The sequence below is a fragment of the Barbatula barbatula genome (assembly GCF_947034865.1).
Source record: "Barbatula barbatula genome assembly, chromosome: 22".
In the NCBI taxonomy this organism is placed as follows: Eukaryota; Metazoa; Chordata; class Actinopteri; order Cypriniformes; family Nemacheilidae; genus Barbatula; species Barbatula barbatula.
Genome location: NC_136785.1, coordinates 4526531 through 4550563, shown reverse-complemented (window position 1 = coordinate 4550563; position 24033 = coordinate 4526531). Strand labels below are relative to the sequence as shown.

The window sequence follows — 24033 nt, the reverse complement described above, 5'->3', positions numbered from 1 at the left end:
CTGATAAAAACTATGGTGACTGTATGTGAAACCATGAGGAACTTTAGTGGTTATGCTACATTCTCATAGTTTTGACATTATTCTCAAAGTATCATGGTTTCATAATGCTATGACTTTATGTCGCCACCACAATGACAATACAGTTTTTGAGAAGTTAGGTGTTGTAAGGTATATTTAACATGGTTGCTGTGGTATTGTAAATGGTTGCTGGGGTGTACTGGATGGTTGCACACCAGCAAAGAAATAGTTACAGGACCAACAAAAAATCCAGAAATATGTACCATCTGGCACACTAGATGGCACTACATGGTTCTTAATCAATTCAAAATATACACAAGACCACCAAACATACAGTTTAAAGCTATTATTTCATTTAAGAAGAGCAAAGTAACGTTTTACCTTTAAATAAGGGATTTTACACATGCTGGCCTTATTGTAACATTTGGAGTTGCAATCTAATGTAAGCCAATGGCAATGTTAAGGCAAACAAATACCTATTATCACCATAAAATGTTAGCCAATCATAAAATAACACATACATACATACTGTAATATACTTAAGTAAAGCAAAATTTGTCTAATGGACTGTATGTCATCATTTACTCACCCTCATTTCATTTCATTAAAAATATATATTTGGAAGAATGTTAGCAATTTTTACATCTGGGACATCATTGACAATCAAAGTAGGAAAAATTGAATGCATAAGGTTCCCCAAAAATGTTTGTTTTCCTAACAGGAACCGAACACACTACATGGCGTTTTATATAATAAATTCAATGATTCTAGTAAATAATATCTTATTAATGCAGTCTCTCGGTTATTATTTTATTCAGAGTATTATTTTAATCTGTTGGTGTGGTTATAATGTACCCAAAAACTGAAACAGGTCGAATAAGGATTTATATTGAATGATTTGTCATGCACAGGTAACTTCCAGCGTTCAGATGTCACACATTGACGTCACCACATCAAATCTGCTGGGGTTTGCTTTCTCCCGACTCTTGGAGTATCCTGATGTCACAGAATTTCCACAAAACAAAGGAACAGGCAATTAAAGTTCTTCAATGCTGATCAGTGTGTCAGGAATGTAAAGCAACCTTACACTTTTAACGGCACAGAACACCATATTACCCGAAAAAAGCATTTCTTTTTTATCAACCTTTTGTGAAGTTCTTCTTCAAATTACTTTTATTTCAGTGATGGGTAAGAGTCTTTTGTTCTTTTCTCAATACAGTGCACATTACATGATATACAAAAATACAAAACAAACAATACAGTATATACACACACATTATACAAATATACAGAGGTGTAAAGAAGTGTATGACATTTCAAGTCCAGAGAAGTGTGTTGGGGAAAGTCTACGGAAGGAAGTCATTACAGACAGTCTTACGCTAGCAAAGTCTGATGGGAGTGAGACGGCACTGAACCATTTAGAGAGAAACTCACTATGACTAAAGCAGAGAATAAAGGAAGATACAGGTCAGACAGGTTGGGCCAGTGGGCTGGTATTCCGAACACTCCAATGGGGTGTGGTGGGAGATTGGTTCTGAAAGCCATTTATGGAAACTACCGTCGGGAGAGCAACAAGGAAAGACGCTTCTTTAAATACCGAGCTGGTTTCTAATCCTGGAAGACAGCAGACAGATCCAGGTGTGAACGCGTGAGGTGGGGAGGATTGATGTGAACTGACCTCATCCTCCTGAGACGGTGAGAGATCTAGACACGAAGCGAGAGGTTGAGGAGGAGCAGGCATGGCGGAGGCACCAAAGATTGAACTTTTTGTCAAGGTCAGTACTTGTTTTCACACTTCAGTCAGTATGCCTTTAAAGTAGTGGATATAAATTGTTGTGTCACTGTGTGATTTTGAAAGGTGTCGCTTGAAAACATCATTATCTGTGGCCATGTTTACCTTTTGCCTCAAACAGGTCACAATGAATTTTTACAATTGATAAGATCTCCTAAACACGTCTGAACAAAAGTGATTGAAACATCTAAATGAATATCTGCCAACGTTTCAGTATGTTGAGGAACTAGTTCCACTGATTGTGTTTTACAATGACTTACTATTTACACTGTTTTAGTAAAAAGGTTTTAACGTAATCGAATGCTTTTATTAGGCAAGCGATGATGGGGAAAGTGTTGGGAACTGCCCGTTCTGTCAGCGGCTATTCATGATACTTTGGCTGAAGGGGGTCCATTTTACTCTTACCACAGTGGATATGAAGAGGTGAGCGATGTGACGCAATAGGTTTTTGCTTTATGACGGTTCTGCATAAGTGGACATCTGTGGGACTTCATGTGTACATTCATGTTAAATATTAGGACACTTTTATGCTCATGCATTTGAAGATTGTAGCTTAAACAATTAAAAAACGACCTGTATGTCATAAAACCAAACTTTCACGATATTGGCCAAAAAGTGATTATTTATGCTTCTTTTCAGAGCACCTGAGGTACTAAAAGATCTGGCTCCAGGTTCTCAGCCCCCATTTCTAATCTACAACGGAGAGGTCCGCACAGACACCAACAAGATCGAAGAGTTTCTGGAAGAGACCCTCGCACCTCCACAGTGAGTATGCATTAATACCACACGGATATCTTGCTTTCATGCCAAAATTCTTCATTTAAATGACCTTAAACCATGATGTCAGCACAAAGATAGCTTTGACCGAATAGACCATCGATGGACAATGAACAATCAACACTTAACAGTGCTTAAATTTGCGATACCAATTTCTTCTCAGCTATTCCAAATTGTGCTGCCGATACAAGGAGTCTAACACAGCTGGCGATGACATCTTTCACAAATTTTCAGCGTACATCAAAAATCCCAATCCAGGACTTAATGACAGTAAGTCATTACTGATTACTAAATTTCTGAACTTTTATTATGTAAACTGTCAATGTCTTGGAGTTTTTATGTGGCACATGTATACACTCAATGGGGTATGTTATCAATTGTTGTTTACCTTTTAGTGCTGGAGAAGAAATTTCTAAAGAGCTTAATGAAGTTGGATCAGTATCTGTTGACCCCCCTTCCCAATGAACTGGACCAGAATCCAGACTCAGCACAGTCACAAAGACAGTACCTGGACGGAAACTCGCTCAGTCTTGCAGACTGCAACCTTCTACCAAAGCTGCACATTGTTAAGGTCCGTCTCTACCCCATTTAGGCAAATGAAATACTAACAAAAATGTGCCTACAATCTTTAAGATGACCAGGATGACTTTAATTCTAGTTTGTTCATCTGTTTATTTTGATCCCTTCAAAGGTGGTGTGCAAGAAGTACCGGGATTTTGAGATCCCAGGGGCGCTGAAAGGCCTGACGAAATACTTAGAAAGAGCATACCGGCAGGACGTGTTTAGCCTAACCTGCCCGAAAGAAAACGAGATCCTGTTTGCCTACCATTCGGTGGCCAAATATCTCAACAAGTAAAACTGGACTTCAAAGGGGAAGGGGAACACAGGGGTCAAAATTGTTTGGAATTTAAGATGTCCTAATCATATACCGGTGAAGGTGTTTTGTATTTTTTTATTTAGAAACCACACTTGTGAATTTCAGATGCCTGCCTTGCTTGCTCATGCCATTTGTAGTATTTAAATGTGTGTCACTTTTGTCCTTGCCTCTGATGTATGACTTTAGTTTGATGTGCACTCTTGTGGAAAAGTATGCTAACTGTTCTTAAATACTGTGTGACGTGAGACATATCATTGGTTTGAAATTCTACCCCATGAGAACAAAATGGAAGACAAAGCACTATATACAACTAATGAGATGTTACTCGTGTCAAATGACATTGATGCTTTCAAAGGAACAATTTTTGAAACCTTTACTATGTAATAAAATAAGCAGCTTGCGAACAAATAAAGTCTTTGCGGACAGAAAAAAAAGTCGTTTGCTCGATTCTATTTGGTGAAAATATCACCAGGAAATTGCATTTTAACGTCGACTGTCAACGAGCCTCAAGCAAACCAACAACGGCCATAGTGATTGGCTATTAGAGGCTGCGGGTAGCCAATCACAACGCAGAATACAGCCACGCGAAGGACCGCAAAGGCAACAGCAGAGATTTGATTTCATGCTGCGAGTTCGGAGCTGCCAAAGTTTACGATGTAGTCATATTTGTATTAAAACTTTAAAGAAAATGGTCGTCAAGAAGATGTAGGATAAATGAACTCGTTTTGACTGGATGATTTCTGCGCGGTCCTCAAATTTCGCTGTCATACAACAGTAAGTGCTAGTTTGTTAGCTAATTAGCATATTAATCTGTCATTCATATATGCTAGTTCAACGTTTAAGTCTTATGCTTTCTTCTTTAAATATACATGCTGAATATTTGGTCTTGTGCAGGTGATGTTTGCTTAATAGCAATTTAACTGTTTTTGACATGGTTGTTGTTGACACAAAACAATAGCGCGTGTTATCGCTACTTTTACCTGACAGCATAAACACTAGATTGCATTACATGTGTCAGTTTGACATTCTTATCTTATACGTTGGTGTGCAAATGTATGCTAAATCCTATCTAACGCACTACAGAGAGAAGTTGTGGTTTAGATTGAATACTGACCCATGTCTTCATATGTCAGGCTAAGTGTACAGCATTAATGAATACAATCGAAATGCTTTATTAATAAATGAAGTGATTGTGTTTTTAAGGAATGGGGGACAATGAGAACCCGTGTACGTATCCTGTAAGTATCACCTCCTAGAGGTTTGTAAATGTACTAATAACAATATTATTTTCACGTGGGTCATCTGTGTTCTGTCCACTTCCTGTTAACCATTATTAACAATTCATGTCCAGTTGTAAGAGACCCGATTTAGAAACCCTTAGTTTTGTTATTGTAACAGTGTTGTCACTGCAGTCTTTCCTGACAGGTTTCTTGCAGCCAGCTTCTGATCTTCATTTCCATCTTTCATCTCTGCATGTGACCTCTTATCAGCTTGTTCTGGGTGTGTTCACACGTGATAAGTAGAATCGGTGTTTTGTTGGGAAAACAGATCATTGTTGTTGGGTTCTTTCTTTTGCGACGAAAGTCACTATCTGTGTTAGTGTGCAAGACAGGGTGGAAATTGTCTTTTAAGTTTGAGGCCAACAATTAGTCTTGGATTAAAAAATTCATAAACCTGATGATTTCAAAAATTTTAAGCGCATTATTTAGGCTTTTTATGTGTATTCTGAATGCAGTCTTGAGAATTGGGGCAAACTGGTGCAATATAATAGACCTGATGAAATATACATATGGACTTGTGGGAATATAAAAGAGTTTCATATCCAGAGGGTCGGTTTTCTGAAAACAAAGAAATAGGTTTGATGGTGCGTTACATATGCATATTGATGTGTGTTTCCTCAGGCCATTGGTGGTGAAATTCGTTCCCGGCTGCAACAGTTTGTGGAGGAGAGGATGCAGACCAACATGGTAAATGTGTTCCTTGAATTTCTTTTTAAAGCGCTTTTCAATATCAAATCATATCCAAAGTCCAGGAGCACACTGTTGTATTTTTTATACAGATCTTTAATCTTTTTCTATAAAATAGTTTGTTCTTGTTTGTGTGTTACAGCTGACGGGTGTATTGATCGGAGCCGTGGTGGCTGTTTTCTTTATAGGATTCTCTGTGCTTCTTCTCTATCGCAGATACAAACTGGCTAGTAGGTTTCACTTCCCTATCTACAAATAAATTACCTCACTTGAACAATTTTCAACTATAGCGCTGGCAAAGTAAAGCGGGTCGAAAATGTCCAGTTTAAAAATAAGCATAAAGACATTTTCCACATTAAATAAAACCCCACAACAAATGAAAAAACAACAACAATTGTTTGGGGTCAGTGAATATGTAAACAGGGTAAGTAAAATATGCTGTTTGGTAATTTTGTTATGTTTGTTTGGTGATTGTGTGTGTTTTAAGGTCAACGGGCTGGTGTCCCTCGCTATCGCTTTAGGAAGAGAGATAAAGTTCTCTTCTATGGCAGGAAAATTATGAGAAAGGTGAGTCACACTTGGCTGAAACTAATTTGCTTGCCTGGTAGGATGTGTACGCTGTTTTTTGACTTTGGATTAAAAGTCATACTTACAGTGGTTTGCTTGTGCTTCAGCTCTGAGATAGATGGGTCTGATATAAAAAAATAAATCTATATCATCAGCTGTTATTTTAACTTTCCTACACTAGAGGACAGCATAGGATCTATTAAACAGACCAACGTGTGCAACTGTTCACCACTTGATTTGTCTGTTCACATTAGGTCCAGACCTTGTCCTCTACACCATCCTCTACTTCGGTGTCTAAACAACGCACTCGAAAGAGGCCTAAAGTCATCACTATTGCTCGCAGGTTTGTTCTTTTGGGTTCTTAAACAGAACCGTTTGCCTTACACGTAAAAAAATGATATTTCTAGAAATTTGTCGTAAATTAATATGCATGTTGTCCAGTCAAAACTTTCTTGTTTGATCCTTCCGTTTTGTCATTAAGGATTCTGCGGATCAAGAAAGAGCCGCCCACTTTACAGCCCAAAGAGCCCCCTCCCTCCCTCCTAGAGGCAGATCTTACTGAATTTGACGTGCAGAACTCAAACCTGCCCTCCGAGGTGCTCTACATGCTAAAGAATGTCAGGTAAATGCTCAGCATGCATGCAAATTAGTAAGATTTTTTTATGTGGCCTAGTGGTTATAGCGTAGGGCTTGTGATCAGAAGGTTGCAGGTTCAAATCTCAGTGCCAGCAGGTCATGCCCTTGAGCAAGACACCTTACCCCTGATTGCTCTGCAGTAATGTGCCATAAACTACTTGTAAGTAGCTTTGGATAAAAGCGTCTGCCAAATGAATAAATGTAAAATGTGTGTGCATTTCAGGGTACTTGGTCATTTTGAGAAGCCCTTGTTCCTGGAGCTCTGTCGGCACATGGTGTTTGTGGAGCTACAGGAAGGGGAAGGGTTGTTCAAGCCGGGAGATGACGATGACAGCATTTATGTGGTTCAGGATGGAAGATTGGAGCTTTGCATCAATGAGACTGTGAGAATGGGCAAAAATAATCTCCTTTTTTAGATTTCCTTTGCAGGGTTTAGATTTGGCAGAATATGATTTGCCAGTTACCAAGCACGAAGGTTCACACTTCTCACACCTCACCCTTGAAGGGATTGTTACCCAGCAATAACAATTATTTCATTTATTCACTCTCATGTCATTCAAAATCTTTGTCACTATTTTTTCAAGTTGTTCCAAACCTGTATGAGTGTCTTTGTTCTGTTGAACACAAAGAAAGATAGTTGGAAGAATGTTAGCAACTGACATTCACTACCATAGTAAGAAAAATATTATTCTTTTTTTTGTTCTGTTAATTCCTCAATATCCTATTTGTATTTTTGAAAAGCAAATAGTTCTAGCGCACTTTTTCTACTATGGTAGTGCATGATGGCCCAAGAAATGCTAATCTTTTTTCGAATTACTTCGTGTTCAACCAACCAAACACATTAATATATATTGGAACAACTAGAGAGTCAGAATGACAGAATTATTCCTTTAAGATCTGGTCTGTGGACTCAGAAGTCATTGGTTCAACCCCACAAGCATTCAACTGGTTGCTTCAGGGTTATTGTATCACTATTAAATGTACCAGAGGTCACCTTGGATAAAGAGTGTCAGCTTAATGACAATTTAATAAATTAAATATAGTGCCCTGCTGAAGTTTTATTTATCATGTGTGTGTGTTTTAGGATGGCACAGAGCCTGTGGTGAAGGACGTTTTGCCCGGGGACAGTGTTCACAGTCTGCTCAGCATTCTGGATATCATAACGGTGTGTTCTTCTGCCTTCTTGACTTCTTATCCCATTCTAGTGCATAGAGTTGAATTCTTCATTCCTGTCCCTCTGTCGTCCTCCAGGGTTATCCTGCTCCATATAAGACCGTAGCTGCTCGTGCAGCGGTCAGATGTACCATATTACGTCTACCTGCCTCAGCTTTCCAGTCTGTGTTTGAGAAATACCCAGAGACACTCGTGAGAGTCATACAGGTACACATGGACTGTCTGCGTCTAATGTAAACTTCATCCACATTGCAAACCGATATTTAGAAGAAATGTGAATTTCCAGAGAGTCATTTCAGGAAAGGCGGAGTTAATTTGTGCCAGATCTTTGTGTCTTTCTGGCTATTTAGATAATCATGGTTCGTCTTCAGCGAGTGACTTTCTTGGCCCTTCACAACTACCTGGGACTGACAACAGAGCTTTTCAATCAGGTTCGAGACACATACATCTCAGCATTATTACATTTAAGATCTCACACACACTCTGTCACTTCTAAAATAAGTGGGCTTTCTAACACGCACACACTCTCAGCGTTATTTCATGCTGCGTTAACCACCATCGGCATAATCACTCCTGTACTCGCACCGTAAAACTCAGCCAGATTAAATAACATGGATCATAAGACCTCCACTCTCATTTAAAGGACACAGACTTTAACACCCTCCGGGGTGAAAATCTCCCATCAGCCTTCACTGCACAGCACAACTCGGCACATCTGTAACTCATCACATCACCCTACATCTCAAGACCATTGGCAGGCTGAGAAAGTTGTTTTTTTGTTGAGAGCCTTTTAGTTTGTGCTGTGTATTTCACTTTTCTCCTTAACTATAAATAAAATGTAGTCCTGTCAACAGGCAGTCATGTCAGCAGAATACAGGATCAGTAAGTCAAATGTATCACTTTTGACTACTTTAGCTGAGGTGGGTTGTTTTTTTCTTGAATATGAGCAAACTTTGCTCTCTCTTCAGCAAGCGACAAAGAGGAGGATGATCCCTAAATTACAAAGAGGAGTAATCTAGTATCTTGGGGACCAAGATGTCAAATCTGTGTTAAATCCTTTTTTGTGCGCCAGATGCTTTGAAGCGTCTGAAGATGTGTATATGTGTTTGTGTAGGAAAGACAAGCAGTGCCTCTGTTTGCAGTCAACAGTGTGCTGGCGGAGGGAAGTCCCAGCAGAGTCCCACGCAAACCCCACTCTCAGACAGCACCAGACGAGGAACATCTGCAGAGCTCTGAATTGACTGATTCAGGTACGTACACGTAGGATTTAACGTGGCTACAATTCCAAACAAACACTGATGTGTATTGGACATAGTGGTTTTGAACGTGTCACTTTTTCATCGTTCAGATGGAGGGCAAGCCGGTTCATCCGAAAACACATCTGCAGTTGTGCGGAGGTCTCGCTCTGTATCAATGCCCGCGGATGGGACGGGTAACGCCTCACTATCATTTATCATCTATACATTTCACTCATACAGAAAACTGAAATGGGAATCCAAAATTAAGCTTTGGAATGTATGCCAAGCCTTCCCTTTTTCAGATTTCGAATCCTCAAACCGCATTGGTCGAAAGACGTAGAAACCTTACATTGTAATATTTGTGTGTGCAGGGGTGCCAGGAAACGATCTGAACATGGCCTACGAACGTGCCCGCGTGACCATAGACGATATCCCATCCAGTCCTCTTGTTTACAAGGTCTCCATTACTTTCCCACTCATCTCATTACTTACCAGATGACTTCCAATATCTTTAGATATTAAAACATCACGTTATATTATTAGTCAATTCTGAAGAAGAGCGTCACCATGCAGCACGCTCCGTCCGCTGTGATTCATTACAGAGACAGTGCGCCACACTCCGGCGTGCCGCCCTGTAAAGTGGGAGCCATTTATCAGGCTGCCAAGAAAGACCTGCTGGGGATTATTCAGCTGCAGGTAAACATACACCTTTGTTGAGAAAAATATCAATTTTAACGTATCATTTAATTTATGTGTGTTGTGGTCGAGTACTTTTCATTGTGTGTGTTAGGACCCCAGTTTGCTGGAGGGCAGGGTGACACTGCATCAGGTGAAGGCTGGATCTGTGGTAGCTCGACAAGGCGATCAGGTTAGACATCTCATAAAAATAGCTTGTGCAACAGCTTTGAATCCAAACCTAGTTGGATGAGCTGTCTGCTGCACTCCGGGCGTCTGTCGATACAGACGGTGTCGTAGCCAAAATGATGACTGATTTGAGATGCTTTTCATTAGACGTTACATAGAAATAAGCCTTTTTAAATGTAATTACTTACAACTTGTATTATTTTATTGTACTACTTCCCCCATGGTCACTTTACCTATTGTTTATCGATTCTAACATCTTGACCAAATGACTCTCTTGAATGTGTTTGTCCTTCAGGAAGTGAGCGTGCAGTTTGTCATCACGGGTACGCTGCATGTGTACCAGCGCATGATAGATAGAGAGGAGGAGACGTGTCTGTTTGTGGCTCACCCGGGAGAGCTTGTTGGTCAGCTGGCCGTGCTGACGGGGGAGCCCTTGATTTTTACTGTACGAGCACATAGAGACTGCAGCTTCCTGTCCATCTCCAAAACGCATTTCTACGAGTAGGTCACACTTAAAAACACGGAATTGGCTTTTTGCTATTCAACTATAGCAAAAAACTGTTTTTTTAGTTTTGGTCTAACATTGATTTTGTCCTGTGTGTGCGTGTTATGTCAGGATCATGAGAGCAGAACCCACGGTAGTGCTGAATGTAGCTCATTCAGTCGTCAGAAGGATGTCACCATTCGTCAGACAGATTGACTTTGCCCTTGACTGGATGGCTGTGGAGGCGGGCAGAGCTGTTTACAGGTCCAATTCTTTACCTTTCAGTTTCCAATTCGCATATAGATTAACATTTTTCATTTGCATTTGTTGTATTTGGCAGACGCTTTTATCCAAAGCAACTTACATTGCATTACACTATACATTTTTGTTTCTAAGTATGTGCAATCCCCTGGGATCGAACCCACGACCTTGGCATTGCTAGTGCATATAACCACTGAGCTCATTAAGTGCTTGCTATAGATGGAAACTTTTTTCAACACTGTTTAAAATGCATTTCTGGAAGAGACTTAAAAAAGCTGGTTGACAAAGTACCTAGAAAGCATTTTTGCAAATTTTGGAAAGTCTTGTATTGCTAAAAATATGAGACACTTGATTTGTACATTTGTGATATTTCATAGTTTTGATGAGTTCACTGTATTCTAAAATGTGGGGGAAAAATTACAATTTGCCCTTTCTTTTATCTTCCCATTTCCTTTCAAATATAAATGCTGTACCTTACAATAAAATGTCCTCTATCCTGCTTGGCCGAGAGCAGCTCCCAGATAAACTATTTTGTTAAAAACCTTTCCTCCCATGATTCCTCAGTAAGAGATTTGGACCGAATACAATCTAATAAACTTTCCTTCAGGCCTCTGGGTGAGACAGATAAGGTCTCCAGGATTTCATAAATCTTTTGTGATAAATGATGCCATCCAGTCTCTCTCTCTCTCTCTCTCTCTCTCTTTCTTTCTTTCTTTCTTTGTTTTGCTTTCTTTCAGGCAGGGTGATAAGTCGGACAGTACTTTTATAGTGCTCAGTGGCCGTCTGCGTTCCGTCATCATGAAGGAGGATGGGAAAAAAGAACTGACTGGAGAATATGGCAGAGGTGATCTCATTGGAGTGGTGAGCTTTTGCACACGCACAACATGTTAAAGAGATGTCAATTTAGTCACAGCAAACTTCATGCTTAAACCCTGTAAGCCATATAGTGTAACTATACATTTTGCAGTGTTTATTTGTCCTTCAAAAGAATCTACTCGTAAACGTATTATTTTCCATTATTTAAATATTTGTATTTTGTCTTCGTGCCCAGAGTTGTCCAGCATTGAATGATTCAGGTCTTGTTCTGGGCATCCAGTTTTATTCTGCTTTATATAATTATGTAGTTAACATTCTCATTATATGTAGTAGTATCTCCCATAATACTTTTGTGGCATTGATATACACTTCAGCAATCACATTTCACCTAGTCAGGTGTACATACAAGAATGCAGAATTGCATGTTTAGGTAACTCGCTATCTCCAGCGAGATCTTTCCATCTCATCATTTATTATTTCTCAATGTGTTTGGCTGATGTCTTTTGCGCCTCGATGATGCATGTGACGCTAAGAATACCTGGCCATGCCGATTCCATGGTTACCTGCACAGGAGACGACAATATAAAGTTCTCATTTGAGAAGACAGATTTAGTCACTGTGTATGTCACAGATTGACTTCATTTGTGTTTCTTGACCTTAGCCAAGATCATTTCCAATGATGCTTTGTTATGTGGATGCTTTGCCAGGTGTTTTCTAAGAAATTATTTTGGATGTTTTAATACAGTGAAAACTTTGTCTTGATTTATTCACCATTGTTTCACTATTCTGTACCATGGGTATGACTTATTGTTCTGTGGGACATAAAATGTGAATTTATCTAGCATTTTTCTCATGTAATGCAAGTGAATGATGACCAGCGACGGCAAAGTAAAAGCATCATAAAAAGGTTCATATGACTAATATTCCATATCTTCTGTAGCCATTAAACATCAGTTGTGAGGTGAAGACTGAAATGTAAGTCAGTTACGGCATTGTGTAGTCATGAACTATATGTGTTAATATAGGTGGAGGCTCTGACCCATCAGAACAGAGCGACCACTGTTCATGCGGTTCGGGACTCGGAACTGGCGAAACTACCTGAGGGAGCTCTCAGCTCCATCAAAAGAAAATTCCCACAGGTGCATCAACTACACCGCATGCTTTATGACCAGAGATTACATTGATGAGAATTCCTTTAAGATTAGCTATAACATTAGCTGTTGTTTTCTTTCTCTTATCAGGTAGTCACAAGACTTATTCACCTGCTCGGGGAGAAGATCCTCCAGCAGGTTAATGGTCCTTTAACAGGTGTGTGTGTATAAATAAATGTACAATAACATTCTATTGTGCAATGACACATAATATTAACTGGAGAATTCGGTTCCGTTTTAATGCGCAGCACGCAGCCTCGCTCTGCAGACCCCCGGCAGTAAATGGGATACAGGGAACCCAGCATCAAATCTGTCAACCATCACTGTCCTCCCCGTGTCAGAAGAAGTTCCTCTGACCGCATTCACCCTGGAGCTCCAGCACGCACTCCTAGCTATCGGTGAGGACCATTGTCTCTTGTGGATTGGGAAAGATAGAAATCTTTTTAAAATTTGAAGAATTAAGTTGATTGGGTATATTCACTATTTTGCTGTTGTAGGACCCACTCTTCTCTTGACTAGTAACATCATCAAACAAAGCCTCGGCTCTGCAGCATTAGACAGGTAAGTCATCAAAGTGTACCAATAATTTCGAATGAAAGGTTCTTTTATTTAAAGAGGGCTTCGCATTTATTTAATCAAATGTAACAATTTTGGTCACACTTTATTTTAAGGTCCAATTCTTGCTATTAACAAACCATTAACTAAGACTTTTGCCTCGATACACTCCTAATCTGGTGCTTATTAATAGTTAGTAAAGTAGTTATTCGGTATTGGGTAGGATTAGGGATGTAGAATATGATCATGCAGCTTTATAAGTACTGAGAAACAGCCAATATGCTAATAATATACATGCTAATAGCAACTAGTGCTAAAGTGCTACCACGATTCATTTTACCAAAGTTGTTTCGCTTACATTTTTTTACTGTTTCATTATGAAGTTTAACATGCTGAATACGAAAACTACATCAGTGTTTTTACCATCGACAGTGCACACATTTTTTTTCACACATTTATACATTTAGGTATTATTACTCGTACGCATAAATTACAAGGTACTGGAATAATACAGAGCTTAAAATAATAGTTACTAAAAATGAGTTGTCCAAAACGTCAGAAGTGTACTTTGACTTACTGTCCTAACAAACATCATCGCACCTTCCCTGTGCTACTGAAATTTCTAGAATTTTCTGACAGTGACAACTGGAAAATAATAAAAAAATATGTGAACATTTTTACAGTTTTTGTTTATTTGCGATATATCAAAATTAAAATTTACTTGAGCTAAATATACACTAAAATTTTTATGCTACGTGAATGGCATGCATATTGCCACAATATTAGCACCACAGAATTGTACAAGAACTATAAAAAGGTCGGGCCAAACAACTTTTGTGTAATTTGAGAAGGCTAATCACGTGCACTTTATTTGTTTTTAGGAAAAGGATGTGTCATAATGGCATCCAATATTAGTTCCTTCTCCATTTATTAGAACATGCTTATTCACCGTTAAATGTGGAATTACATAATGAATAGATATACTTTGAAATGTCTACAAACAACAACAAATAAATTAGTTTTCGTACATAATAAAGTAGTCATTTGATGAGGGAGATGAAAGGAGTTTTGATATGTAAATGAAGAACACCATTAAGCCCGTGAACGCTTCTCCGAAGTGCTGCATGAGTCCTGTCCATCGAACCAGTCGTGAGAGTTCCCCCATGAAAGCTGAGATATTGTGTCTTTCTGTTTAGATTCATTCTCAGATGTCTGAAGTGACAATACTGGCCTTGTATCTGTCGGGATTATTGACAGGCTCTCATCCATCAGCCGTATTTGACCGTTTTACAGCAGAAGCTCCACATAGACAAAGACCTGACACACTTTCATCAGCCAGAGCACTCCAGATTACATCTGAAATGGTCACAGATGCCAGAGATCTGACTTGAATTTAAAATCTAGCCTTCCCTGCTTTAGTGACTTTTGGCGTTATGTGTCTTTTTTAACATATTTGTTACACATCAAAAGAAATCGGTTATTGAAGCCACAATATAGAAGAATTTTGTTATGAAATATCTAAAAATCACTTGCACAGTGTGATTATATTTCATGCAGTTGTGTACTTGCATTTTTCCAAATGTTCCCAAGAATGTGCAAATGCAGAGAAATTCCTATTTAAAATAATGGTCCGTCCCATGTCTCCCTTGTATTCGTTGCATATCAGTGAGTTAATAGCATCTTTTGTTCTTACTCTTTGGCGAGTACAGGAAACCCCAAAAAGCGTAAACGTAGTTTACTTATTAAACAACGATTCTATGACTGTTATCACGTAACACTGTGTAGTATTACACTTCCAAATCAATTGACAAAGTCCAATATCATTTTAAAAGCTAGTTATACATTTTATAATTTCAGCTGCTGTGAGCAATTTCTTGAGAATTTCAGAGTGATGTAATTTGACATCAACTGATATAAACAGAAGCAACCTGCATTTTCAAACAGTTTACGACAAAAATCTTATATAGATTGCAGAGTTAAAGGGATAGTTCACCCAAAAGTCATAATTCACACACTCTTTTCATTTCAAATCTGAATTCCTTTCTTCTGCAGAACACAAAAATGACATTTTGAAGAATGTTGGTAACAGAAAATGGTTGGACCCCATTGACTTGTGGGGTTTTTGTGTCAATGCAATAGAAGTGGATGGGGACCAATGTTTTTTGGTTACCAAAATTTTCCAAATATCTTTTGTGTTCTGCCGTAGAAAATCAGGCACACAGGTTTAAAATGACAAGAGGGTTAGTAAATGATAACAGAATTTTTATTTTTACCATTTCTTTCAAATTAGCTTTTTTACCCAAAACACTCACTCACTCTCTCCTCCTCCAGTGTGCACGAGTACAGATTGTCGAGTTGGCTGGGTCAGCAGGAAGACATCCACCGGATCGTCCTGTATCAGACAGATGTGTCGCTCACCCCCTGGACTCAGCGATGTATCAGACAGGCTGATTGCATCATCATCGTAGGACTGGGAGAACAAGACCCAGCTGTAGGAGAGGTGCTGGATTACATTAATACAATTCATCCAACCTAAATTCAAGTCTACGTCACACATATCTGACTGCTTGCTGGTAACAGAAGAATCTTTGATATAAAAACGCTTTAGTCTGACCGACTCCACCGATATGGACTTTGATGCCAGTAATTTATCACTCGTTCAGGATGGCAGGCACTTTTATAGGTTGAACCCAAATAAAATGAAGTTATTTGAACCGTAGCAGTTTGCGCTAAACAAGCAGCTCCTAGACTTCAAGCTTTTTGAACAAGAACGGTTCTGAACCGTTGGTCTCAACAGGACCACACGCAGTTCATGGCAGTAATGGATGTTACAAGAATCTGGTTCAACCAGAGGACCTGCTTCTTTTCCTAGAGAGTGAGAGATTAATTAACGTGTGGGTTTGATAGCTGTGCATTCGGCGGTGCAGCCCATGTGTTTGAAGTCGGATCAGAGGTCTGGGGTAAAGCGACGTCCTCATTGATCATATGTATTCGGTAGACTTTAATGTGCACCGCAGTTCTGACTCGGGTCTTTGAACAAGAGAATTAAGTCTCAGATGTGGTAAAAGGCCTTAAAATGGATAATTGTATTCACATGAAAAGAAATAAGAGAGAGGATATGGGTGCTCTCTTCAACGCACGCCAGCCCGTCAAGGGACTAGATCAATAATTATTAGGAATAAAAGGACTCTCCATCAAAAATGGCTGTGTTTGTGCCATATTTATGTATTAGTTCTGCATTTAGTTCGTTCCATTAAGAATAGTAATTTAATTATTTTGATGCATTTAGACAGTCTAGTATATTATAATATATTCAGATCCTCTCTGTGTGTCTCCCTTCGTCTATTTCTCAGCTGGAGCGCATGTTAGAGGGGAGTGCGGTGAGGGCACAGAAACAGCTGGTGCTGTTGCACCGCGAGGACGGCCCTCCTCCCAAAGGAACAGCTGAATGGCTGAACATGCGGAGCTGGATCTCCAGACACCTTCACCTGTCCTGCCCCCGCAGGGTTTTCTCAAAGAGGAGCCTTCCCAAATTGGTACACACACACACATACACACGGAATCAAAGGATTCAATATTATGTCATGGGAAATGAAACTCAGAATGGAAACTGTTGCTTTGGTAGCGGAAATGTTTCAGTCACGTGAAAGCAACGGTTCACTCAAAAATGATAATTCTGTCTGTATTTATTCACCATCAAGTTGTTCCAAATCTGTATAAATGTCATTGTTCTGATGAACACTGAGAAAGATATTTGGAAGAATGCTTGCAACTAAACAGATCTCATACATTTCTTTCTGTTAAACAAATAAGTCCCCTAAGACTGTATTTATGGCGGTTTAAAACCGGCCGGGTCTTGATTTCATCTTCTTACTCTTTAATTTCTTCTTAATATGCATTACAAGTGCCAGAAACCATACTTCTTTGAATGTTCTGAATATTTATGCTTACTTTTATATGTCCAGCTGTGGCTGCTGTGTCCTTGAGCTCTATTATCTTTATATTATGTAACTGCACATTTCTGTCAGAATGTACAAAGAATATAACACCGACAAAAGACATTAGAAACGCATTAGAACCCCTTATAATTTTTTATTTTGTCATTTCGCATTTCGTGTTAAGGGCAGATTATGACCCTGTGTGTAATGTTTCATTAGTTGACCCAACATGGCAAAATAGGCTCGATCAATGGTGTGAGTTTGGTGTGGGGTTACATTAGTGTCAAGCTGGTGGTTTGCAGCTTGTCTTTTTCTCAGTGCTGTTAACTTTTGTAATACAGATTTAGAAACAAATTTAAAGAAATTAAATGCTGTTCGACTCCTCAATCTGCTTGCCAACACCAGTCACCTCTATTACTTTAGCTCTAATTTAAGTCTCCGTTGCTTTTGTTTCCCTGCCAGAGAGAGATGTATCAGCGTGTGTTCCAGAAAAACGCAGAACGTCACTCTGATTTCTCTCGCCTGGCCCGCTTTCTGACAGGCAACACCATTGCCCTTGTGCTGGGGGGTGGAGGAGCCAGGTACTCGCCTTTCTTACCACTTCAAAAATCTGTTATTTAACTACTCTATTGTGTTATCACAGTATTTTTCTATTACACCTCCTGTCTTTGTTTGAACTTTAGTCTCTCTACTTTATTTTCCTGATGGCTTCTGTTTGTCTCTTCCGTCTTTTGTGGTTGCAGGAGGTCTTTTAAGGTTGGTTGCTATTTTCTCCCTTGGTTCCCCTGTGCAGTAACCTGGGATTCATTCTGTGTACTGTACAGTGTTGATAATGCCTTGCCTCCCCTAGGAGAGAAAGTCTCTGTAGTTCTTTTTAAAGCAAAAGCAACACTATGCCTTTTTTATAACTTTCTAAAAACTGAGTTGTTATTCCCAATACGACTGGTCTTAATCAAGCCATGTTTGTGCATCATCAGTTTTTTGGTCACATTTCTAGCTGAGCAACCACAGTTAATGTTTTATCAGCCTGCTTACTTGTCTTTTTTCATTCCTTCTCCTTTCAGGGGTTGTTGCCAAGTGGGCATCATCCGAGCGTTGACTGAAGCTGGAATCCCGATCGATCAGGTGGGTGGTACATCTATCGGCTCTATGATGGGAGCTCTGTACGCAGAGGACCGCAATTACAGCAGCATGAAAATCAGGGCTAGAGAGTGGGCCATGGTGAGAGACCAGCCTCATTTATCACATTTAAAACACTTATTTTTCTTTTTCAATGCTTACTTGTTCCTCCTTCCTGTTATGCAGGAAATGACATCAGTGTTTAAGAAAGTGCTGGACCTGACCTATCCCATCACTTCTATGTTCTCTGGAGCTTCATTCAACTCCAGCATTAATGGCGTCTTCAAGGACAAACAGATAGAGGTGAGATTCAGGCTCATCGGCTCAAACGCTTCCTGGGAGACCACAGTCAGCACATATAGAGGTTTAAACATGTTTGGCTTTTCTACAGGATCTCTGGATCCCATATTTCAACATTACCACAGACATCACCGCCTCCACCATGAGAGTGCACACTGACGGTAACGCCACATGTTGCACCTGCGTTTATGAACTTCTAACTTTCTTAACCAAGACGAATGCTTTATATTTCACGTTTCTCGGTTCAGGCTCTCTGTGGAGGTATGTGCGATCCAGCATGTCTCTTTCTGGGTACCTGCCACCGCTGTGTGATCCAAAAGACGGACACCTGCTCATGGATGGAGGGTACATTAATACCCTACCAGGTGGGCAGTAGGTCATTAGCATCTCTCTGGTGTATCAAACCCTTCAATGGACAGTAAAATTACAATATGCCAACACAGGCAAGCTTTTTGAAACTGGAGAAAGTGTGTGGTTTAACAGATCTGAAGGATTGGGTGATGTTTGGTTTACGATGATGTTTGCGTTATTTTCTCTCCCCTCCCTTCCAGCGGATGTGGCACGTTCAATGGGTGCCAAGGTTGTGATTGCAATAGACGTGGGTAGCCAAGATGAAACCAAGCTCACCAATTACGGGGACGCCCTCTCGGGTTGGTGGCTGCTATGGAAACGACTCAACCCACTGGTTGAGAAAGTCAAGGTGAGGTTGCATTGACGGAAAAAAGTTTATAGAGACTATTCAAGGCAGAATAGATTAAAAAAAAAATCTATTAAATACAAAAATAATAATAAATAAACCAATAATTAAAAAAAGGATTAAATAACTTATGTGACCATTTCTCAGGTGTTAAACATGACTGAGATCCAGGCACGGCTGGCTTTCGTATGCTCCGTGAGACAGCTCGAATCTGTTAAGAATAGCGACTACTGTGAATATATCAGACCTCCCATCGACAGATACGGCACGCTCGAGTTCGGCAAGTTTGATGAGATCAGCGTGAGTCTTCTTTGTTTACTTCCTCCATCCTAAATAGCTCAATTTGTTTTCACACTTGCAATTTCTGTGGACCCTGGATTTGTATTTGCCTCACCGCATGTGTCATGTCTTACAGGAAGTGGGGTACCAGCATGGGAAGACGGTGTTCGACGTGTGGTGCAGAAGTGGAGTGGTAGAAAAGATGCTGAAGGATAGACATCAGGAGGAATTCCACAAAACACAGAACAACGTGAGGCAGAGATATATCTAATACTTTAGAGATGTAACATGTCGGACCATTTGTTCTTTTTGATTTATTGTGGTTCCTGCAGGTGGTGACCTGTCCAAATGCGTCCTTCACCGATCTGGCTGAGATTGTCTCACGAATCGAACCAGTCAAACCAGCTGTTGTGGATGGTAAATGATTTTGAAAACCTTGTAAATTCACTCAAGCCTTTAAGCGGATGTTGGCAGACTGTTTCAAGGATTTTTGGCATGTTTCCTTCTGGCGATTAAATTCCTGGCATATCTCTCTTTGGCTGCATCTTAGCTGGCTGTCATTTAGTGTTGTGTGATTTGCTTACAAACTTGAACGTTGTCAGGCTAATGGGTCCGAAATGTCCCCCTCCTCTTTTTGCGTCGCAGATGAATCGGATTATCACACAGACTATGAAGAGGAGATGGCAGAAAGTGCTCTGTCAGACATGGAGCTCTACACGCATCACAGTGAGCACACAGAAGAGGAGCTGACCGCAGACACAGTGAGTGGCAGAAATACACAGAATTTAACCTTAAGGTTCAACATTGTTCAACGTTTTCTGACTGTTGGAATCAAACGGGTTGCTTTTTGTAACCATACCTTTAAGAGCTCTGTTTTTTTTCAGTGATTTTTATTTTATTTGCTAACCTTTTTCACATTTGAAAATGTTTTAATATGTGAAGGTGTTCGATGGCTTATTCATCCCTTATTCCCAGGACGAAGAGTTCGAGAAGTCTGAAAAACAGCGCATGCGGTCCACTGAGCAGAATGTGGGGCGTGTGTCCTCCCAAACCCCGAAAACTTCCAGTCTCCACATCAGAAAAGCAGCCGGACAAAAAAACACTCCATCCTGACCCTTGAACCTTCTCAATGTATAATCACTGACTGACACTCCCAAGATTTGTGGTTGATACCTCAATTCCCATTCCAAGTTCTTCCTGACATTGAGGAGTGAAACTCCACCAACTTTTTTTTGCAATGACTTTGTCCATTTTTTTGTGCAAAGGAATCGAAAGACGTCTGACTTTACTCATCATGTTGGTCATAAACATTGTTGTTAAACATGGCGTGGGGTTGTAACTCAAGACTTTCCCAGTGTATCATGTGTGACGTCGCTTACTGTGAAGCGCTGCTGGAAAACATTTGGATTGCAAAGTCTCAACTTGACAGTCTTGAATTACCGGCGCAGTTAATCAACGGAGGAGGAATTTACATGAGGAAGACAATCAATTTCAATGTTGCACTTATAAACCGTGTAGATCGGAATGCTCGAACTGGATTCCCACCGTCAAAAAAAAGAGAGTAAGAACAATCAAAAAATAATGAAATATTGACTGACTCGTAAGAGAGTTCTCTATTCGTGAGCTCCAATGACTGATGTTGTTTTCGTTTAGTTAAATCATCTCAGCGACATCCTGACAAGTCGATCTGTTCTATAGCTTGTTTTACACAGAAGATGCTTTCATGGACAGGACCATCTTAAGTGCACTATACACAGCTGGCTGATCTAACCAGCATAATTTATTACACCGAATGTGCCCGATGAATAACTACTCTTACCTCTAGCAGCATGTCAGCAAACAAATACAACTCATACTAGCAAGCTTGTCAATGCAAGGCTCTTATAATCACGTATTTGTTGTTGTGTTACCCATAATGCCTTTTGTCTATGATAACATCAATACTAGCCATATGTGAGAATGAGTTTATATTAATAATCTAATCTTTATACCAGCAATCGATCAATTCTACACGAGTCATGTGATTTTGATTATATTGCCTTAAATTAAACTGACTAATATTGACTGATTTATTCATTTTTGATAATTTTGGAACAATAATCGTTTATGGGCCAATAGCTATACATACAGCTAGCAATTGTTGTGACAGTCAGTTTATTTAAGTGGACAGTCGGGTCAGTTCCAAAGCAAAAATCTGGACGAGACAGACGTTAACAAACAAGAATAAGCAATTGTTTTTCTCTTACATGATAGCCTGGTGTCATTTGCAATCTTATTAAAATGCTAATCTCTATTAAACTGTATTTTTGCTTTTGTTCCGAGTTATATTCAGAGACTACTGAGGCATTTGAGATCTGTTTATTTGTCGATGTGGCATAATGCAGGGAGGCTCATGCTTACCCGCTGAATGCTGCGCTCCAGGAAACGTGTGAACTCGATAATTATGAGGATGAATTATGGAATTCATCTGTAAGGCCTTAGTATTTTTTTCTGCTTAATGGAGACTTCGCCGTCTTCGATCACTGCTCTGTGCCAAACGGCCTCAGCAGGCCATTACACGTGAGATTTACTTCACAGCAAATTGAAGGCTAAAGACTTTTAAAGTGAGTTTGGTGTAGTGAGAACAAAGGGACCGATCACGTCTGGCGAATTAATGGGTGATGTTGCACGTGCACGTACCCACAGATTCAATGTGTGTTTTGCATGGGCACTTGGGTGGAGGGTGTATCAGTTGGGCTTTGATCTATTTTATACAGTTTTATGTTCCTACAGGCGTTTGGCTTGTTTTACATGACAGAATCCCTTTAAATCCACCATCAGAGGTTTTGAAAATCTAAAGATGTTTTTATATATATTAATGAAAATATCTCATTTTCAATCAAATGTCTCTTAAGTTTAGTTTGAGTCTTAGTTTGCTGCCTTCAGTGGTCTGTTGAGTCCTTTTTGCAGATGCTCTACAAATAAATAGAGTTAAATCCAAAGGCCTCTGAAGTCCAGGACAACAGGTTTTATTCGTTCATTTTGTATCTGCCTATTCTGTTTCTGCTATGCTCAGGCCTGTTCTTTTAAAAAATAGCACCTGCTCTGCATCACCTCAGTGTTGTCATGGACAAACACCTTTCGCCATGGCAGTGTGTTATTTAAATGCAGTGTTTTATTTTATTTTTAAAGGTACCATGTATCTTTGTCACCCGTGGTCTGCAATTCAATTGAAGTGCGGTGAGGACAAATGAGATATGGATGCTCGGGCATTAGGTTTGGTTACTTCTAGATATACATTTTAATGCATGCAGAATTATTTCTCCGCGTTAAGACATTTATCACTTTATTTACCTTGATATATGACACATTTAATGATATGTTTCCCTGAAATGCGCATTAGATCTGCTTGTTTTAGTGATGGTCAAGCAAATGTGAAACTTTATAAGTCCCGGAGGCTACCCGATACACTAACTGAGCAGATATTGTGAGTTTGCAGAAGTGCTAATAAGACTATGAGAGATGACATTGTTTGGGCAAAAGGTGAAGAATGTGTCTGGATGTATGAAAGAGAAGCTATTAAAGGTGATCTTTATCTAAAATGTCAGAACTCAGGGAAGGTTCAGTGCCTTGGCAATGTGAATCACAGTGATAATAATGCCGTTTTCTGCATACTAATATGTGACTAACAAGAAAGAGAGGTTATCTGTATTCACCTTTGTATTTTACACTGCTTGCAAAGTGCGAGCACTGTATTAAGCGCTGTACCTTTCTCCGTTCATTTCAATTGTAGATCATTTTAGTCAAAGGTATGTTGTTGATGGAGTAGGCTATTTATATTTATGAATATGACAGTTGCTTTTATCCAAAGCGTCTTACAGTGCATTCGTGTTATACTGTTTATGATTTTTTGGTGTGTCCCCTGTAAAACGAACCCACAACCTTTTGCAGTGCTGATGCAATTCATTTCTGTTGGATGTCCCGGCTGATTATCATGACAACGGAGTAACTGTTATGTGTCTCAGCTGCTAGGTGGCGTTACGTAGCAGATGTAAGCAATGTCAGAGACGAGAGCTTTGTTTGTGTGGTTATTATGAGCAGATAACGGACAGTTATTTACTCTCTTGTTCAGCTGCTGTCAGACTGATAGACGACGTGCTGACCGTGACCTCTCTCTGCATCGAAGCAGCACCTTTATATTCTGCTAGCCTGTTAATGCATTGTCTTGTTTTCCCTTAAGAATATACGGATCAGTAGCCTAAAGAATGAGGATGTGAGGAGAAATATGGGTCATGGACTACATGAGTAAATGGAGAACGAGATAACCGTATGTTGGGGTACGATTTGTATTCAGACGTAAGCAAAACCTGACAACTTTTTGGGGATGACTTTATTTAGGTTGCACTCACTGAAGAATAAAACTCAGAAGTAAAACACATGATAGCATCACTGTCCTGCCAAATCCTCCCATGTCCAAATTTTCAGGAAATAGAAAAAAAAACACTATACTTTTTAAATGATCAAATACAAAGCTTTTTATTTTAC

The 24033-nt window shown here is 39.6% G+C and overlaps 2 protein-coding genes across 5 annotated transcripts; both read left to right on the top strand.

Moving 5' to 3' along the window:
• The first annotated feature begins 1464 nt into the window (after positions 1 to 1464).
• Positions 1465 to 3890, top strand: clic3 (chloride intracellular channel 3). The gene is made up of 6 exons (XM_079486346.1): positions 1465 to 1793; positions 2124 to 2233; positions 2450 to 2575; positions 2751 to 2857; positions 2983 to 3158; positions 3279 to 3890. Exons 1-6 carry the CDS (start codon positions 1758 to 1760, stop codon positions 3441 to 3443), a joined length of 720 nt encoding a protein of 239 aa, XP_079342472.1. The 5' UTR covers positions 1465 to 1757; the 3' UTR covers positions 3444 to 3890.
• Positions 3891 to 4033: 143 nt separating this feature from the next.
• Positions 4034 to 21833, top strand: pnpla7a (patatin-like phospholipase domain containing 7a). 4 transcript variants are annotated; one of them, XM_079486370.1, is made up of 37 exons: positions 4043 to 4238; positions 4668 to 4702; positions 4877 to 4964; positions 5366 to 5431; positions 5574 to 5661; positions 5919 to 5998; positions 6253 to 6341; positions 6480 to 6620; positions 6858 to 7017; positions 7719 to 7799; positions 7886 to 8014; positions 8158 to 8238; positions 8922 to 9057; positions 9156 to 9239; positions 9417 to 9502; positions 9589 to 9741; positions 9836 to 9913; positions 10205 to 10410; positions 10526 to 10657; positions 11392 to 11515; positions 12496 to 12609; positions 12712 to 12778; positions 12870 to 13019; positions 13119 to 13182; positions 15508 to 15676; positions 16530 to 16712; positions 17577 to 17695; positions 18179 to 18335; positions 18420 to 18536; positions 18625 to 18694; positions 18782 to 18898; positions 19085 to 19233; positions 19378 to 19530; positions 19646 to 19759; positions 19842 to 19926; positions 20155 to 20270; positions 20485 to 21833. In XM_079486370.1, the coding sequence occupies exons 4-37, from the start codon at positions 5417 to 5419 to the stop codon at positions 20620 to 20622; spliced, it is 3945 nt and encodes a 1314-aa protein (XP_079342496.1). In that variant the 5' UTR covers positions 4043 to 4238; positions 4668 to 4702; positions 4877 to 4964; positions 5366 to 5416; the 3' UTR covers positions 20623 to 21833. The 4 variants fall into 4 exon arrangements, with proteins under 4 accessions (XP_079342495.1, XP_079342496.1, XP_079342493.1 ...); XM_079486369.1 differs by lacking the exon at positions 4877 to 4964 and having other exon boundaries at positions 4034 to 4238; XM_079486368.1 differs by having other exon boundaries at positions 4044 to 4238; positions 18625 to 18898; positions 20485 to 21804.
• The last annotated feature ends 2200 nt before the right edge of the window (positions 21834 to 24033 follow it).

Excerpts from the sequence above, each read along its gene's own strand:
- clic3 (XM_079486346.1), top strand. The coding sequence starts at position 1,758 with ATGGCGGAGGCACCAAAGATTGAACTTTTTGTCAAG. Across the intron at positions 2,234-2,449 it reads ACCACAGTGGATATGAAGAG|AGCACCTGAGGTACTAAAAG; the intron begins GTGAGCGATGTG and ends GCTTCTTTTCAG. Across the intron at positions 2,576-2,750 it reads GAGACCCTCGCACCTCCACA|CTATTCCAAATTGTGCTGCC; the intron begins GTGAGTATGCAT and ends ATTTCTTCTCAG.
- pnpla7a (XM_079486367.1), top strand. The coding sequence starts at position 4,670 with ATGGGGGACAATGAGAACCCGTGTACGTATCCT. Across the intron at positions 5,662-5,918 it reads TCGCAGATACAAACTGGCTA|GTCAACGGGCTGGTGTCCCT; the intron begins GTAGGTTTCACT and ends GTGTGTTTTAAG. Across the intron at positions 10,411-10,525 it reads TCCAAAACGCATTTCTACGA|GATCATGAGAGCAGAACCCA; the intron begins GTAGGTCACACT and ends GTGTTATGTCAG.